Here is a 17,073-nt window from a genome sequence, read left to right on the forward strand (position 1 = left end):
TGTGAACTTATACCAGAATTTGATTACTGTGCTTGTAAGAGAAGTTTCATTTTAAAATTACCTTACTATAAGGCAGATGTTTACAAGTGTGGCTAAAACAAATAATATATCTGCATTTATTATGTCAAAATGAATCATTGTATTGAATGAGTGAACAAACCTGTAGTTAAATTTTTAAAAGCTGGGGATCCCTGGGTGGCTCAGCGGTTTAGCGCCTGCGTTTGGCCCAGGGCGCGATCCTGGAGTCCCGGGATCAAGTCCCCCGTCGGGCTCCCGGCATGGAGCCTGCTTCTCCCTCCTCCTGTGTCTCTGCCTCTCTCTTTCTCTCTCTATCATAAATAAATAAATAAATCTTAAAAAAATTTTTTTTAAAAGCTTATTTGTACACCCTAATCTTGTTTCAGTATTATTTAGTTAAAATATGCTTCTTTGGGAAAATTTTTTGAAAAATCTTCATATTTTAAGGTAAAAAAGCTATAGTTACTTAAAAGTTGTTTGGTATGAGTGAGCTAGAAAGGTCACTTTTAATTGGTTAACTTGAGAACCCATTTTGCCTTTGGTGAGATATTTAAATGTTGGTAGTTTGGGTTTTTGGTTATTTTTGGTAAGAATATTTACCTCAGGGGAGCCTGGGTGGCTCATTCAGTTAAGAGTCTGCCTTTGGCTCAGGTCGTCATCCCAGGATCCTGAGACTGAGCCCCACGTAGAGCTCCCTGCGCAGGGCGGGGAGTCTGCTTGTCCCTCTCCCTCTGCAGCCCCCACTTGTGCTGTCTCTATCTCTCAAATAAATAAGTAAAATCTTTAACAAAAATATTTACCTCATTGTGGTAGAACCTGTATCTTTTAACATGTCCTCTAATATGCTAATTTAATTAACTGCCTGCCTGGTACTAAATATATTAAGTTAAACTTAGTGGGCCCAGTTTGTTATATAACATGCATAAAACAGATTGCCTAAAATTTCTTGATTAAATGGCACTATGGCAGGCAGCCCTGGTGGCTCAGTGGTTTAGCGCCACCTTCGGCCTGGGGGTGTGATCCTGGAGACTGGGGATTGAGTCCCACGTCAGATCCCCTGCATGGAGCCTGCTTCTCCCTCTGCCTGTGTCTCTGCCTCTCTCTCTATGTGTCTGTCATCAATCAATAAATAAAATCTTTTAAAAAAATGGAACTGTGGCAAGATACTTCGTTAAAAAGCATATGACTGTAGAGGTAAACCGTTACATCTATTGAAAGAAGAAATTACTAATTTTTTGTAGAAGACCCTTTTGCATCCTAGGTTTCCATTGACCATTTTGTGAATTTGTATTATACCAATAATTGCTTTAACCAGCATAGGTTCCTTTATATAGGAAGAACTAAGCTGAAACACTCTGTTTCTCTTTATATATGTTGGTTAAAAGATTGGATTCTATAATTAGTCTGAGTTAGAATCTCAACTCTAGTACTTACACTGTAATCTCTGGCAAGTCTTTATGTCTGAATCTCCATTTCTTCATCTCTAAAATGTAGGTAATAATACCACTTACTTCACAGAGTAGTTGGCATACATTTGTACATAGTATTCAATAAGTGTTAGCCCATCTTCTTACTAAAATTACATTTTATTAAATGTACTGTTTGTAAATGGACTTTTATACTTAGTGGTTAAATATTTTCTTGTCAATAAATATGTTTACATAATTTTAATGAATGTGTAATAATATTTCGACATGCTACTTGTCATCCTCAACTGTTTCATTATTATTATGCACAGAGGATTGTAGCTGATACTTCTGCCCACTGCAACATTTTGTAATAATGCTTTTGAATGTGAATCTTTGTGTAGTGCTCCTTTTTCAAGCAACAATAACTAAAATATATACTTCTAAAATTTGTGTATGAGTTTTCTATAGAGCTTAAATTTCATTTTCATTCCATGTGTAGGAGTTGAGGGTGGTGGTTGTTTCTTAGAGCAGAAAGATCTAGATTACTGTCATGTGCCAGCAATCAGGAAGGGTACATATTAGTAGACATTTTTAAAGCACTAGGCCATCTTGTTGGAATATGTATAGTAATGTTTTCCTGAACTTCAGTTTTATTTTACAATGATAATACAAGTTCAAAGAAAATCCAGAAAAAAATCTACTCTTTTCAAAAATAGTCTATACAACTTTTGAGTTGCAGGAACAGTATTATAAAATCTGTTTTCATGGGGAGACAGAAGACGAGATGTCTGAGTGGTTTTTTTTCTTTCTCTCAAGCAGTCTCATTCCAATCAGCAGTGTAATTGGAATGCAACTCCAATCTGGAGGAGGAAGGGGAAATTTTGGCAAGAAGATACTGAACAGTTGGGAGTTTTATTCAGATTAAGCATAGACAGCCATTCATTATGAGTACAACTCAGTAAGAACAGCAATACCATTCTGTTTCTACAGCTGGGATTTACTCTGATGTTACTACATGGTGTGTTGCCTATAGAAGACTCCTATCCAACCATAAAAAGAAATTATTGACTGAAACAGTAATATTGATCGCATCTGCACTTCTGCAAATTGTATTCTCCACTCACCTCAAATTGGTTGCCTCAAATGAAATATACTAAAGGAGATTTTTACAAAATTTAAAATCATTTCCTGAAACAGCTAAAAAAAGTCATTGATGGTGTATTTGAATTATATCTGACCTGCAAGCTCTGAGGGTCTTACTTATCTTCGTATCTGCAGAATCTGTCATAGCACTTGGCACAAAGTAGGTGCTTAAAAAATATTGAAAGAGTGAATGTTACAGGAAGTGCTGCCTTCTTATTAAGTATCTCAAGACAGGGAATCCCTGGGTGGCTCAGCGGTTTGTCGCCTGCCTTCAGACCAGGGCTTGATCCTGGAGACCTGGGATCAAGTCCCACATCAGGCTCCCTGCATGGAGCCTGCTTCTTCCTCTTTGTGTCCCTCATGAATAAATAAATAAAATCTTTAAAAAAAAAAAAAAAAGTATCTCAAGATAATCACATCTGCTTTCCTGTGAAATAGAGTTACCAGCATATCAAAAAGACTCATCTTTACTTTGATCATCTCCTCTACGCATTTAAACCATCTATCTGCAGAAGTGGTGAGCAGAATAGGTAGAACAGGATGGGTTTGGGAAAATGCTTTGAAGGAATTTGAGAAGGGGATAGTAACATGATCAAAGTAATCTAGTAAAATCAGTCTAGTGCAAATCTCCAGGCTGCATGAGACACGGTCCCAAATGGATTCTGAAGTAATGATACTATGCTTGTGTAATGGCACATTTATAGTTAGCATTAATCAAAACTGCTACATGACTGCTAAATATCTGGCTCAGCTTTCTATGGTTTGTTTTAAAAAAACGATAGATTTGGGCAGCCTGGGTGGCTCAGCGGTTTAGCGCCGCCTACAGCCCAGGGCGTGATCCTGGAGACCTGGGATCGAGTCCCATGTCGGCTCCCTGCTTGGAGCCTGCTTCTCCCTCTGCCTCTGCCTCTGTCTCTCTTTCTCTCTTTCTCTCTCTCTCTCTCTCTATTAAATAAATAAAACCTTTGGAAAAAAAAAACACGATAGATTTACAAATATAAATTCATACAAATACAAATGTAAAGTTATGTTATCAACATAAAATTACATTATAGTATTGTGCATACATTCCCCAGGAGATTCTGATACATACCTCCTTGGTTGAGAATTTGTTGTGGTGACAAATAGGAGTTTGTCTTGTTGAAATTCACTAAATCATTGAGCATTTACTGAGGCCTTACAATTGGTACTGGAGATGGAAAGAGCAGTAGGCTGTGGTTCTAGTACCCAAATACATTCCTGAGAAAAAGAACTGTACAGTACAGGCTTCTAGCTATGAAAATTATTTAGCTATGCAAATAAAGAATATTACCAAATCTCAAATCATGTTTAACAGTCTTTTAAAATTTACAAATGTACATTTTTGCTTCTAGGGTATTAAATAGTTGAAGCAAAAACTGGCTGAATTTGTTGAGATCTAGTGTTAAGGTTAACAATCTGATCTTTTTTTAAAAAAAGATTAATTTATTTGAGAAAGAAAGAGAGAACGGGTGAGGGGAGGAGCAAAGAGAGAGAGGGAGAAACTGATTTCTTGCTGAGCAGGGAGCCCAGAAGCAAGGCCTGATCCCAGGACCTCAAAGATCATTTTGACCTGATCCAAAGTCAGACACCTAACCAACTGAACTTCTGGCCAATCTTGATATTTATGTTTTAAGTTAATCTTGTTTCTTCTAGGACCTTGGTACTGTCTTCCTAGGCTCTGGATTACTAAAATTCAGTTTCTTTTTATAAACTTTGTATCTGATTTTAAAGTTGTTATTTTGATTTTGATTTTTCAATTGCTCTTTGAAACTTAATCATGTATTAACATCTTATTAGTGATTTTTAAAAGAAAATTGTCAAATATGATCTGATGAGTATGTTTTAAATAAAGGGAAATAATAAAAATAAAATTTCATAATTTAAAATTATAATTACTTGAGGATTGTTTATCTGTCATATAATATAAAAAGTCCTCCTTTTGGGATGCCTGAATGGCTCAGCAGTTGAGCATCTGCCTTTGGCTCCGATTGTGATCTGAAGGTCCTGGGATTGAGTCTCACATCAGGCTCCCCAGAGGGAGCCTGCTTCTCCCTCTGCCTATGTCTCTGCCTCTCTCTCTCTGTCTCTCATGAATAAATAAATAAAATCTTAAAAAAAAAAGTCCCCCTTTCAATGAAATTATTTTAGGTAATTGTGGAGTCTGTTTCATTCATTCAACAAATATTTATTGAGCACCCATCAAATTGCCTGGTGCAATGTGTGCTTGTGCTGGAGAGAGATACAAACAAATGAGACAGACCTGACTTATGCTCCATTGTGTTTACCACTCCCATAGTTACAAGCATTATTCTAAACTTAAGCAGTTACAGTGAAGTATGATGAGTGCATGTGATAGGTATGGGCTTCTGTGAAAATAGAGATGGGTGGAGGGTTGAGAGAAACATGTTCTGAAAGAGTTTCTTTCCCTTTTGAGATGAGTAGGAGAAGCCTGGGAAAAATGTTTCAGGCAGAGGAATGGCACATGAATCTCTGTGGGTGAGAGGTGGGGTATGTTTGACAAAGTAGAAGTTTAGTGTAGTTGGATCTTGGACTTGGGGGCTCGGAGAGCAGAGATGGTAATGAAAGATGAGGTCAGAGAGGTAAGCAGGAGTCAGAGCCTGAAGGGCATTGTAAGTAAACTAATAAAAAGTTTGGGCTCAACAACCTTGGGAATGTTTTAAAAATGCAGATCAGTAGAGGACTTCCAAAGTGGTAGGATGGCTAGGAGATCCTGAGCACAGGTCGAAGGATAGTTCTGAGGAATGTTTTTAAGGATATTTTGGAATGTTATTAGGAGGAGGGGAAATACGTGGAAGGACTTAATTGTATTTGTAAAAACATCACTTTGGATCCATTGTGGAGAATTGACTGGAGTGGGTGGGTTGAGGCTTGAGGCAGGGGACTGATTGGGAGGCTGATTCAAAGGCAGAATTGATTAGAATTGGTATTTGCCAGGAGGTGAGGTCGGGGAAGAGTAGTGAAGATTGCTGTGGAGGTTTTTGACCGGATCAGTAGACTTGAAAGTGGGGTTGTTTATTGAAAGAAAGTAAACTGGAATAGCAGTTTTTGGGGGAGGAGGAGATGGCGATTTTATTTTGGGGGCATATTTAATTTCCCTGTGTGGATCTGAAGTTCAGGAGAGTTAAGATTGAGTCTTAATATTTAGGTGTCACCAGAATGATAAAAGCCAGGGAGAACGTATGAAATGTAGCTCTTCAAATTTATTTTTTGAGAGGGGAGGGGGGCTTTTTCAGTCTGTTAAGCTATGAATTTTCTTCTAAGAAAAAATGTATGTTCTTTCCCCAGAAAAATATAAATGCATATAGTAGTTTACATTACAAAGTTTGCAAAGATGGGCTTCTGTACTCCTCAGGTTATAGAGTAAAAGAAGAGGTTCTAGGCCAAAAATCCTGAAGAACTCCAATTTCCATGGATGGGGAGTATAGATCTGGCAAAGAAGATTTAGAGTGCATTTTATGCCTGGTATAAAACCAGGTGAATGTGGTGTTGAACAGAAACCAAAAAGAAAAGAGGGGTTCCAGAAGAGGGAGTAACGGCAAATGCTCCTCAGGGGTCAAGTGTGATAAAGAATGAAAGATGTTTGGGCAGCCCCAGTGGCTCAGTGGTTTAGCGCTGCCTTCAGCCCGGGATGTGATCCTGGAGATACGGGATCAGGTCCCATGTCGGGCTCCCTGCATGGAGCCTGCTTCTCCCTCTGCCGGTGTCTCTGCCTCTCTCTCTCTCTGTGTGTCTCTCATGAATGAATAAATAAAATTTTTTAAAAAAGGAAAGATGCCCATTAGATGGATTTAGTAATTAATATCCCTGGTGCTTTGGAGAAGCCATGTAGGGGCAATGATGAGAAGAAGCCAAATTATAATGAATTAAGGTTAAGGCATTAGTGGGAAATGAAGAAATGGAGTCACTCTAAATTTATGTTGTTCAGAGTTTTTATCATGCATGAATGGATGTTGTACTTTGTCAGATACTTTTTTTGCATCTATTGAGATGATTGTATGTTTTTTTATCCTCTTTCTTGTTAATACGATTAATTGCATTGATTGATTTGTGAATATTGAACTGCCCCTGGCATCCCTGGGGTAAATACAGCTTGATCATGGTGAATGATTTTTTAAAATGTATTTTTGGATTGGGTTTGCTAATACTATGTTGACAATTTTTACATGTATCAGTATCAGAGATATTGGCCTATATTGTTTGTTTTTGTCTTTTATAATGCCAGCCTTGTAGAATGAATTTGGAAACTTTCCTTCTGTTTTTTGGAATAGTTTGAGAACAGCTATTAACTCTTCTTTAAATGTTTGGTAGAATTCACTTGTGAAGCCATCTGGTCCTGAATTTCTGTTTGTTGAAAGCTTTTTGATTATTATCAAAATTTGATTATTTTGATTATTATTAATTTTATGAGTACTTGGTCTGTTCAAATTTTCTGTTTCTTCCGGATTCAGTTTTGGAAGGTTCTATGTTTCTAGGAATTTATTCATTTCTTCTGGGTTGTCCCAATTTGTTGGCATAACATTTTTCATAATATTCTCATAATCCCTTGTATTTCTGTGGTGTTGGTTGTCTCTTTTTCATAATTTCTGATTTTATTTGAGTTCTCTCTTTTTCTTGATGAATCTGGTTAAAGTTTTATCCAGATAAAATAAAATTTTATTTTTTCAAAGAATTAGCTCCCAGTTTCATTGAGCTTTTGTCTTTTTTAGTTTCTATTTTGTTGATTTCTGCTCTAAACTTTTATTTCCTTCTTTCAACAGGCTTTGTTCTTCTTTTTCTAGCTCTGTTACATGTAAGGTTAGGTTGTTTATTTTTCTTGAGCTAAGCCTAAATTGCTATAAACTTCCCTCTTAGAACAGCTTTTGCTGCATCCCAGAGATTTTGGGCCATTGTGTTTTCACTTTCATTTGCCTCCATGTATTTTTTTATTTCCTCTTTGTTTTCTTGGTCCACCTGTTCATTGTTTAGTAGTATGCTATTTAGCCTCTGTATATTTGTGTTCTTTCCAGGTTTTTTCTTGTGACTGATTTCTGTAGTGGTAGGAAAAAATGCATATGATTTCAGTCTTTTTTGAATTTATTGAGACTTGTTCTGTGGCCTAACCTGTGATCTATCCTGGATCCTGGACAATGTTCCATGTGCACTCAAAAATAATGCTTATTGAGATGGAATGTTCTGTATATATCTGTTAGGTCCATCTGGTCCTGAGGGGGGGAAATTAAGAGCTTTTCCTCTAAGATCAGGAATAAGACAAAGATGTCTACTCTCACCACTTTTATTCAGCATAGCACTGGAGGTCCTAGCTGCAGCAATCACAAGAAAAAGAAATAAAAGGCATCCAAATTGGTAAAGAAAAAGTAAAACTTTGACTATTTCAGATGACATGGCTGATACTATATATAGAAAACCCTATGGACTCCGTCAAAAACTATTAGAACTGAAAAATGAATTCAGTCAAGTTGGAGAATAAAAAATCAATATACCGAAACCTGTTGCATTTCTATACACTAACGATGAGGTAGGAGAAAGAGAAATTAATAGAGCAATATTTATAATTGCACCAAAAAGAATAAAATATTTGTGAATAAACTTAACCAAGGAGGTGAAAGGCCTGTACTCCAGAAAATATAAAACATTAATAGAAGAAATTGAAGATGGTACAAACAAATGGAAAGATATTCCATGTTCATACATTATAAGAACCAATATTATTAAAATGACCATACTACCCAAAACAGTCTATAGGTTTTGTGCAATCCCTATTAAAATACTAACAACATTTCCCACAGAACTAAAACAAATAATACTAAAATTTGTGTGGAACCACAAAAGACCCTGAATAGTCAAAGCAATCTTGAGAAAGATGAACAATCCTAGAGGGGTATCACAGTTCCAAATTTCAAGATAAATATACCACAAAGCTGTAGAAATGAAAACAGTATGGTACTGGCACAAGATAGACACATAGATCAGTGGAAAAGAATAGAAAGCCCAGAAATAAACTCACACTGACATGGTCAACTAATCTATGACCAAATAGGCAAGGATATATGGTGGGAAAAGGACAGTCTCTTCAACAAATGGTGCTGGGAAAATTGGACAGCCACATGCAAAGGAATGAATGTAGATCATTTTCTAATGCCATTCACAAAAATAAAATGGATTAAAGATCTAAATGTGAGACCAGAAACTGTAAAACTTCTAGAAGAAAACAGGCAATAATTTTGGCATTACTGTGGAAACATTTTGACTGTGGAAACATTTTTCTAGATATGTTTCTTCAGGCAAGGGAATCAAAAGCAAAGTTAGATTATTCGGAGCATACCAAAATAAAAAGCTTTTGCACAGCAATGGAAACCAACAAAACAAAAAGGCAACCTACTGAATGGGAGAAAATATTTGCAAATGATACATTCGATAAGGAGTTAATATCCAAAATATATAAATAACTTATACAATTCAGGGATGACTGGGTGGCTCAGTGGTGAGCATCTGCCTTTGGTTCACAGGATCCAGGATTGAGTCCCACATCAGGCTCCCTGTGGGAAGTCTGCTTCTCCCTCTGCCTATGTCTCTGCCTCTCCCTGTGTCTTTCATGGATAAATAAATCTTTAAAAAAAACTTATACAATTCAATGTGCAAAACCCACAAATAATCCTATTAAAAAATGGGCAGAGGATCTGACATATTTCCAAAGAAGACATGCAGGTGGCCAATAGATAATGAAAAGATGTTCAACATCACTAACCATCAGGGAAATGTAAATAAAAACCATAATGAGATACCACCTCATACCTGTCAGAATGGCTAGAATCATAGGGCGAGAAATAACAAGTGTGGGTGAGGATGTGGAGGAAAAATAGACTTATCATATGATCCATATGTTCCACTACTGGGTTATTTACCCAAAGAAAATGGAAACACTAATTTGAAAAGATATATGCACTCCTATATTTATTGCAGCGCTATTTACAATAGCCAAGGTAGGGAGGCGCAACCCAAGTGTCCATTGATAGATGAATGGATAAAGATGTACAAGGAATATTACTCAGCCATATAAAAGAATGAGATCTCAGCCATATAAAAGAATGTTGATCTTGCAACAACATGGATGGACCTAGAAGGTTTAATGCTAAATGAAATAAGTCAGAGAAAGGTAAATACTATATGATTTCACTTATGTGGAATTCAAGAAATGAATAAACATAGGAAAAAAGAACTGAAACAGATTCTTAACAGAGAGCAAATTGGCGGTGGTCAGAGAGAAAGGTCAGTGGGGAAAGAGTGAAATATGAAATAGACGAAGGGAATTAAGAATGATCGTGAGGATCACTGAGAGTAACGTATAGAGTTGTTGAATCGTTATATTGTCCACCTGAAACGAAGATAACACTGTATGTTAACTATACTTTCTTAAAAAAAACAATAATTAGTACAGGTATAAATAGGAAGTTGGAGAATTCAGATATATTTTCTGTTTCTCTAAAGTAGAATGTCAAATCATTTCAATTCTGGGATTGTAGGATGGTGGTTCAAAAAACATCATGTCACCAATACTGAAGATTATAATTTGGATTCATGTATGTATTGTATGTGTATTGATCCTGAGTATTCTATTCAGCTTATATGGTTGATAAGGAAGGTTTAGGGAGAAGTTCTTCTAAATCCAGTTTGTGATTTAGTACTATTACTTATGGCCCTTAGTTTTCATGATTGAGGGTTTATGTTGTTAAAAATAAAACTTTCTAAGATAAGGCTTAAGAAACTGACTAGTAAATCAGTATCTTGTGCTTACTTAATAATTTTATTAATTTGCAATGGCATCTGTCTTCAAAATGATTTTTATTTGAACTTTTATAGTGATTATATTTAGACTTACTGCTGAGGTTTGTTATGTTAAATGAATTTTATGCACTAAATTTTAAATAGTTGTAATTAATTGAACAGACTATATAAACTGAGTAGAAGTGGTAGAAATTAACCAAACATTACATTTACAGATTTTTTATAAATCATAAGTATATGGAACTTGATATTTTCCCTTCTCTTGTAACAAGTTTGAATTAAAGTTTACAGCTCTACATAAGCACTAACTTTTAATTGACATATAATCACATACTATAAAATTCACCCCTTTAGAGTTTGCAATTCAGTGGTTTTAATACATTCACAAGGTTGTGCATCACCATAAAAGTAATAATTTAATGCAGGGTAATTCAGAGGATGTGGATTTGGGGTACCTAGCTCAATATATTAACTTTCAATTTTTGGTAGATACAGTTAATCTATCTTGTCATTGAGCTGGTGATTTAGGAGAAGGTAATTTATCGCTTGTAAAATTTCTGTGGAGTTGGATGGAGAGTAAATAACAATGTTTCTTTTTAAAAACTCTCATCTATATCAAGAAAGCTATATCTTATTTATGTTCTTCAGTACAAAATTATTTCATTTAAAAAGCATATATGTCAATCTGAAATTACATATTTCCTCCTTAGAACTGTTTTCTTCTTTTCACTGAGCTACTTTCAGGTGAATTTTGATAGAAGATTGATTGGAAGTCAATCCTTATTAGAATACCAGATTTATAAACTTTCTGGCCCTCAGCTGTTACTGGTGATCATTGTTGAAGTTGCAACTACCAGTTCAGCTGTCTTTTGCTAGTCTTTATTAAAAATTTGTGATCATACTTCAAACTTTGCTGTAGTTAGTGTTTAATTATTCACTGGTGTTTTCAGTGTTTTAAAATGAACCTTTTGACAATGCAGCCTTAACCATTTTAATTCTTTTCATGTATTTTTTTGTTTCCTTTACAGTACTCTGTGCAAAAAACTTGGTGAAAAAGGATTTTTTCCGTAAGTAAATTAACTTTAAATCTTGTATGTAGTGTGTAGACTTTTTGGATAACATTTTCAGGATTGTCTGGCTTAGTGAATTCTCTATTCAAAAACATACTCAGTACTGTTTTATGAATGCTTTGGTTCAGAGCCTTTTGGCAACACTTTTTTTTTTTTTTTTTTTGGATTTTGTGCCTTTTTAGCTTTAGTCCCTTTACTCATATCCACCTCTTACACATATTTGTGTGAAATGTGTGTGTGAATGTGTATATGTGTTTAAAGAATATTAAAGGTGTGCATGTACTACTCCTAGATTTCTAGAAAAGGTAGAGATTATTTTGTAAAAACTTTTTTTTCTTTTCTAACATTTTATAGGAAATTTTATTCAGGCAGTTATGATTCCTTGGAAAGTAGAGAAGTCATTCAGCCTGCTTGGAATTTCCAGAGTGTAGGAAAGAAATCTCTGCCACATTCGATCATAGATACTCTTATGTCTCAGATTCCAAAGCAGACATTTGGTTCCCATATTTGCAGTCTCTTTGCCAATAAGTTGTCAGAAATTTTTTGTGGCTTTATTTAGGATTAAATTTTGTGAAGGAGGATTGGGAAGAACCCCTCACGTGTGTTTAGAATCTTTTACCCTGTAAGATATCTCATAATGACTTTAAATTATTGAGTAAAAAATATATATCTATATAAATAATTGAGTAAAAATGATACAATTTTTAGTAAAGAACTCTAAGCCAACAGAATTTTATATGTAAAATATTTGAAGTTATAATTTGAGAATATTCATTAGATTCAAAACTTCAAGTTCTACCAGCCAGCAAAAACTAGCTGTGAGTGCTAATTTAGTATGATATTACTTAATTTTCAGGCTTTGATTAAAAGAAGTAATAAGCGCTTGATGCATTTTAAAATCTTACTTAAGTTCATTTCACTTGAAATTTTCGTCTAGAATTTCTAGAGAAAACCAGAATTAAAAAGTTTATAAAATAACATCTTATAAACCTATATAATTAGAAAATTTTCTGTTGTCTGTGCTTATATGGGAAGGGAGTTAAATAGGATAATTTGGGACATAGTTAAAGTTTTAACAGTGTCCAATTTATGTACCATGTGCTCTCCACTCTACTGCATGACCCAGCAAAGCAGAGGCCACTGGTCTTTTTCCATGCTTCCACCAAGTATTATCTCCACAGGCTTTTGCTGAACTATTTATCTCATCCCTATCATGAATAACCCTAGTAATCAATGTATATACTTTTTTTACCCTTCTTAAAGGTTGATTTGAGGTAGGATTTATCTCAGTAGTACTGCAGAGTTGCAAATGGGATCAGATAGGCAGGTGACAAGGAAAAAGGGAGGCAAATGAGAAGTGCATACCCTTACTGTGCTTCTGTACTCTCCAAGACATCTGCTCTGGTTTTAAAGATAAAATCTTGCATTTTTGTCTCTCAGCCTTCCTTCCCGAGTTCGTTCTTTCCTCCAGAGTCCCAAGACACAGCTTCTCCAGTAAAATATCCAGATATCCTTGTCTCAGTTTTCCTAGGAAATCTAGAGGAATCTTATTTTAATTTTTGGTAGAGCTCAGAGAGCCAGTTATTAGAACTACTATAATCTTTATCTGCCCTGAAGTTGTAGGTGGGGAAAAAGAGAAGAAACTCTTTTTTTTCCACTGGTGTAGGAATAAAAATTAATAAAAATTATTAAGAGTTTTGAGTTTGCTCTAGAGATAAGATAAATTAGGGGAAACTATGTGATTATCTTTAAAGCCAGAATGGAAGAAACACTTGATGGCTCTGGAAAGGGAAACAGGAAAGCCAATCCTGAGGCCTTCAGAAGGCACTCAGCCAGGGATGGACTATCTCCCAGGTTCACAGTGGGAACAACCTCTGCTGTAGTAGGTTTACATCTGTCTTTGGTCTGTTTATAAGTTGAAGGATCTCTTTTTTTTAATAATAAATTTATTTTTTATTGGTGTTCAATTTGCCAACATACAGAATAACACCCAATGCTCATCCCATCAAGTGCCCCCCCCTCAGTGCCCGTCACCCATTCACCCCCACCCCCTGCCATCCTCCCCTTCCACCACCCCTAGTTCGTTTCCCAGAGTTAGGAGTCTTCATGTTCTGTCTCCCTTTCTTAAAATCTTTTTTTTTTTTTAATTTTTATTTATTTTATAATAGTCATCACAGAGAGAGAGAGAGAGAGGCAGAGACATAGGCAGAGGGAGAAGCAGGCTCCATGCAGCGGGAGCCCGACGTGGGATTCGATCTGGGGTCTCCAGGATTGTGCCCTGGGCCAAAGGCAGGCGCTAAACTGCTGCACCATCCAGGGATCCCTTTTTTAAAATCTTTTTTTTTTTTTAATTTTTATTTTCTGTCTCCCTTTCTGATATTTCCTACCCATTTCTTCTCCCTTCCCTTCTATTCCCTTTCACTATTACTTATATTCCCCAAATGAATGAGACCATATAATGTTTGTCCTTCTCCAATTGACTTATTTCACTCAGCATAATACCCTCCAGTTCCATCCACGTTGACTTCTAAATCTCTTAATGAAATTTGAGTTAGAGTGTCTGATTATTGATCAGAATGCAATTATCATTGATACCAAAATATAAAGTGTTTACTTGTAGTGAGGTTTAAATCATGTTGAATGAGAAAAGTAAATTTTAATATCAAGCACGACTATAGGCTTATGAAATATATTGTGTATATATTTAATTACAGGAAAAAATACACTGCCAAGTGTTGTCTTGTAGAATAACTTGTATAATTTGAGATAATACTATTTATTCTGGGTATCTACCATTGCTGAGAAGTTTTGCTAACTCACTTTTTAGAATTGTTTGGATACTTACTAGCTTTAAAAAATAAGTCACTTCCCCTTGCCCCAGAATTTTAGAGGGAAAAATGTCTAAACATATGGGAACATGTAGAAAGTTTTGTAGTGAATATCCACCATCGAGATTCTACCAGTAATTTTGTCACATATCTGTTTATGCATTATCTGTTTTTAGAGAATGTTTTCATCAATATATATATTTTTTCTCTTTTATGCAACATTTAAATAAAAGATTTGTGGTAAGATGCAGTAAATACGGGCCAAATTGAAGTCACTCAGAACCAAGATAATGGTATAAAGATTTTTTTTCTTCCACCAATCAAAAATAAAGCTTTAGGGGTCCCTGGGTGGCTCACTTGGTTAAGTATTATAGACTCTTGATCTCAGATCTTGATCTCACAGTCATGTGTTCAAGCCCTGTTTTTTTGTTTTTTTGTTAACAACAACAACTTTGTTTTCTCTGGAAGGTAGTATACTTCTAAGTTGAAATTTTGTTTCATTATTATTTGCAGCTCAAGTGCATTTGTGTAGTGAGAAAGTCCTGAGCTTTAGCTTTTTTTTATGACTCAAATGATGGAGATAATTGAGAAAATTTTTAAAATACAGAAAACACCTTAGCCACTTTATATTTACCACTAGAGGTCTCACTCACTTCAGAAAACTGATAGTTTTTGACCACATCACAGTAACCTGGCTCTCAAGTTAAATGTTTGTAGAATAATATAATCAGGTAAGTTGAAATTTAGGTATTTTTGTTGTTGTTGTTAGGGTAGAGAGCTTGTATTTTGTATTATTTAACAGAAGAGAAACTTAGGAGGTTGGGACTGAGAGTTTCATACCTAAGCATTTGGAAGCCATGCCTAGTGTTTTTTTTTTTTTTTTTTAAGATTTACTTATTTATTCATGAGAGACAGAGAGAGAGAGAGGCAGAGACACAGGTAGAGGGAGAAGCAGGCTCCCTGTAGGGAGCCCGATGTGGGACTCAATCCCAGGACTCGAGGATCACAACCTGAGCTGAAGGCAGGCCCAACCACTGAGCCACCCAGGTGTCTCCGTGCCTAGTGGTTTTGTGTGAAAAAGTTGTTTTCCTTAGTCCTTAATTCTGTAACTAGTTAAACATCTAAAAGGAAAGCTAGTAGTGCAATTTTTTGTTTTTTGTTTTTGCGTGCAAATATACATTTATATGTTTGTTGAGATTGTAGACTCAAAAGAACAGGAAAGAATGGATTCCTCCCAGGAAAATATACTTAATGTTATTGAAGGCATTAAGTATTAAAAATACTTAATGTTATTGTTTGATATCAATAACAATGTTATTGAAGTATGAAAAGTACTTTTCCATTAAACATATTTAAAAATGATTAGGTATTATTGAAATAACATGAATAGCAATAAATTTCAAGAATATAGTTAAATACATCAATACCCTAACTTCCAAATATCTTCTTAAATGCTTAACACTTGTAAATTTTAGTCTTCTCTTATTTGAAGTTGACAGAGCACGGAATTATAGAATTGGGGAACTGATGATGCAATTTCTGCCTGGCCTTGAGTCTTGGCACATTGGTATCTTGACTTAAAAAAAAGTTAGTGTAGATATCAAGCTGTAAAATTTCTTCAGTTACCAACACTTACCAACATTTTGTTCTGGTACTTTTAGCTGTCTATTTGCTATCTCAATATGTCTAATATCTAAATTCTCATTTTTGTCTCTTTAACATTTTATTTAGTTCTACCTTCTAACTTTTTTCCCCCCCGAAAGGACCAATCTTCTCATTGTTACTTAGGGCTGAAAACTGTAGTGTCATATTTTTTAAAAAAGATTTTATTTATTTATCCATGAGAGACACAGAGGGAGGCAGAGACATAGGCAGAGGCAGGTCCCTGTGTGGAGCCCAACGGGGGACTCGATCCCAGGACCCCGGGATCATGCCCTGAGCCGAAGGCAGACAGTCAACCACTGAGCCACCCAGGTGCCCCTGTAGTGTCATTTTTGACTCTAGTTTCATGTAAACTCATATTAGATTTTTCAGAGTAGCTTACTTCACTGTCACTTTCCTTTTCATGTGATTTCCCTCGTGCAGGGTCTACTCAATTTACTCTTCTTATATCCTGCTGAATGAAACTTACAGCAGCTTTATAGGTAGTCTCTGTACCTACCTTTCCTTCTCCCAGTCCACCCTGAATACCACTAGTGGAAAATAGAACCATGCATTTACAGCCATGCTTCGGAACCTAAAGTGGCTCCCTGTTACCTACTTAAGTCATTTTCTGACTTTTAATCTCACTTACCAGCAGTATTTACTTTTACTCCTTAGCGTCGATGATTTGGTTAGACGACTGAGAGCCCTTCAGATATTGTCAATGTTGTCATACTTTTCTCAGCAATCTTCCTGTTTGTCCTTTAAAGCCCAAATGAATCCTGTCTCCCCCCACCCAAAAAAAGGTCTTGATTTACTGTTCAAATTCCAACTGTTTGCCTGTTTTTCTAAGCTTTTACTTGTACTCATTGTTGAACTGCATAGTAAATGAGAGGTATAACATAGCATAGTGGGTAAAGCATGAAATCAAGAATGAGATTATACATGCATGGGTTTAAAAATCCAAACTTTAAAAAAAAAAAAAAATCCAAACTTTAGAACCTGGCTCTGTCATGTGCTGTTGTTTGTCCTTAGACTAGTTAATTAACCTCTTTGTGCCTTAGTTTCCTCATCAGCAAAGTAGAGATTATAGTAGTATTTACCCCATTGGATTATTGTGAAGAATAAGAGATTTAATAT

At 35.6% G+C, this 17,073-nt stretch overlaps 1 protein-coding gene across 1 annotated transcript in view; it reads left to right on the top strand.

Annotated features, from left to right (window-relative positions):
- SMURF2 (SMAD specific E3 ubiquitin protein ligase 2) overlaps nucleotides 1–17,073 on the top strand; it is a 122,793-nt gene that overhangs the window by 54,331 nt on the left and 51,389 nt on the right. Inside the window, exon 2 of the mRNA XM_038546847.1 lies at nucleotides 11,423–11,461. Within this exon, the coding sequence (XP_038402775.1) occupies nucleotides 11,423–11,461 (39 nt within the window). The remainder of the gene's footprint in view (nucleotides 1–11,422; nucleotides 11,462–17,073) is intronic.

This window comes from Canis lupus, chromosome 9 (assembly GCF_011100685.1).
Source record: "Canis lupus familiaris isolate Mischka breed German Shepherd chromosome 9, alternate assembly UU_Cfam_GSD_1.0, whole genome shotgun sequence".
NCBI classification, from domain to species: Eukaryota; Metazoa; Chordata; class Mammalia; order Carnivora; family Canidae; genus Canis; species Canis lupus.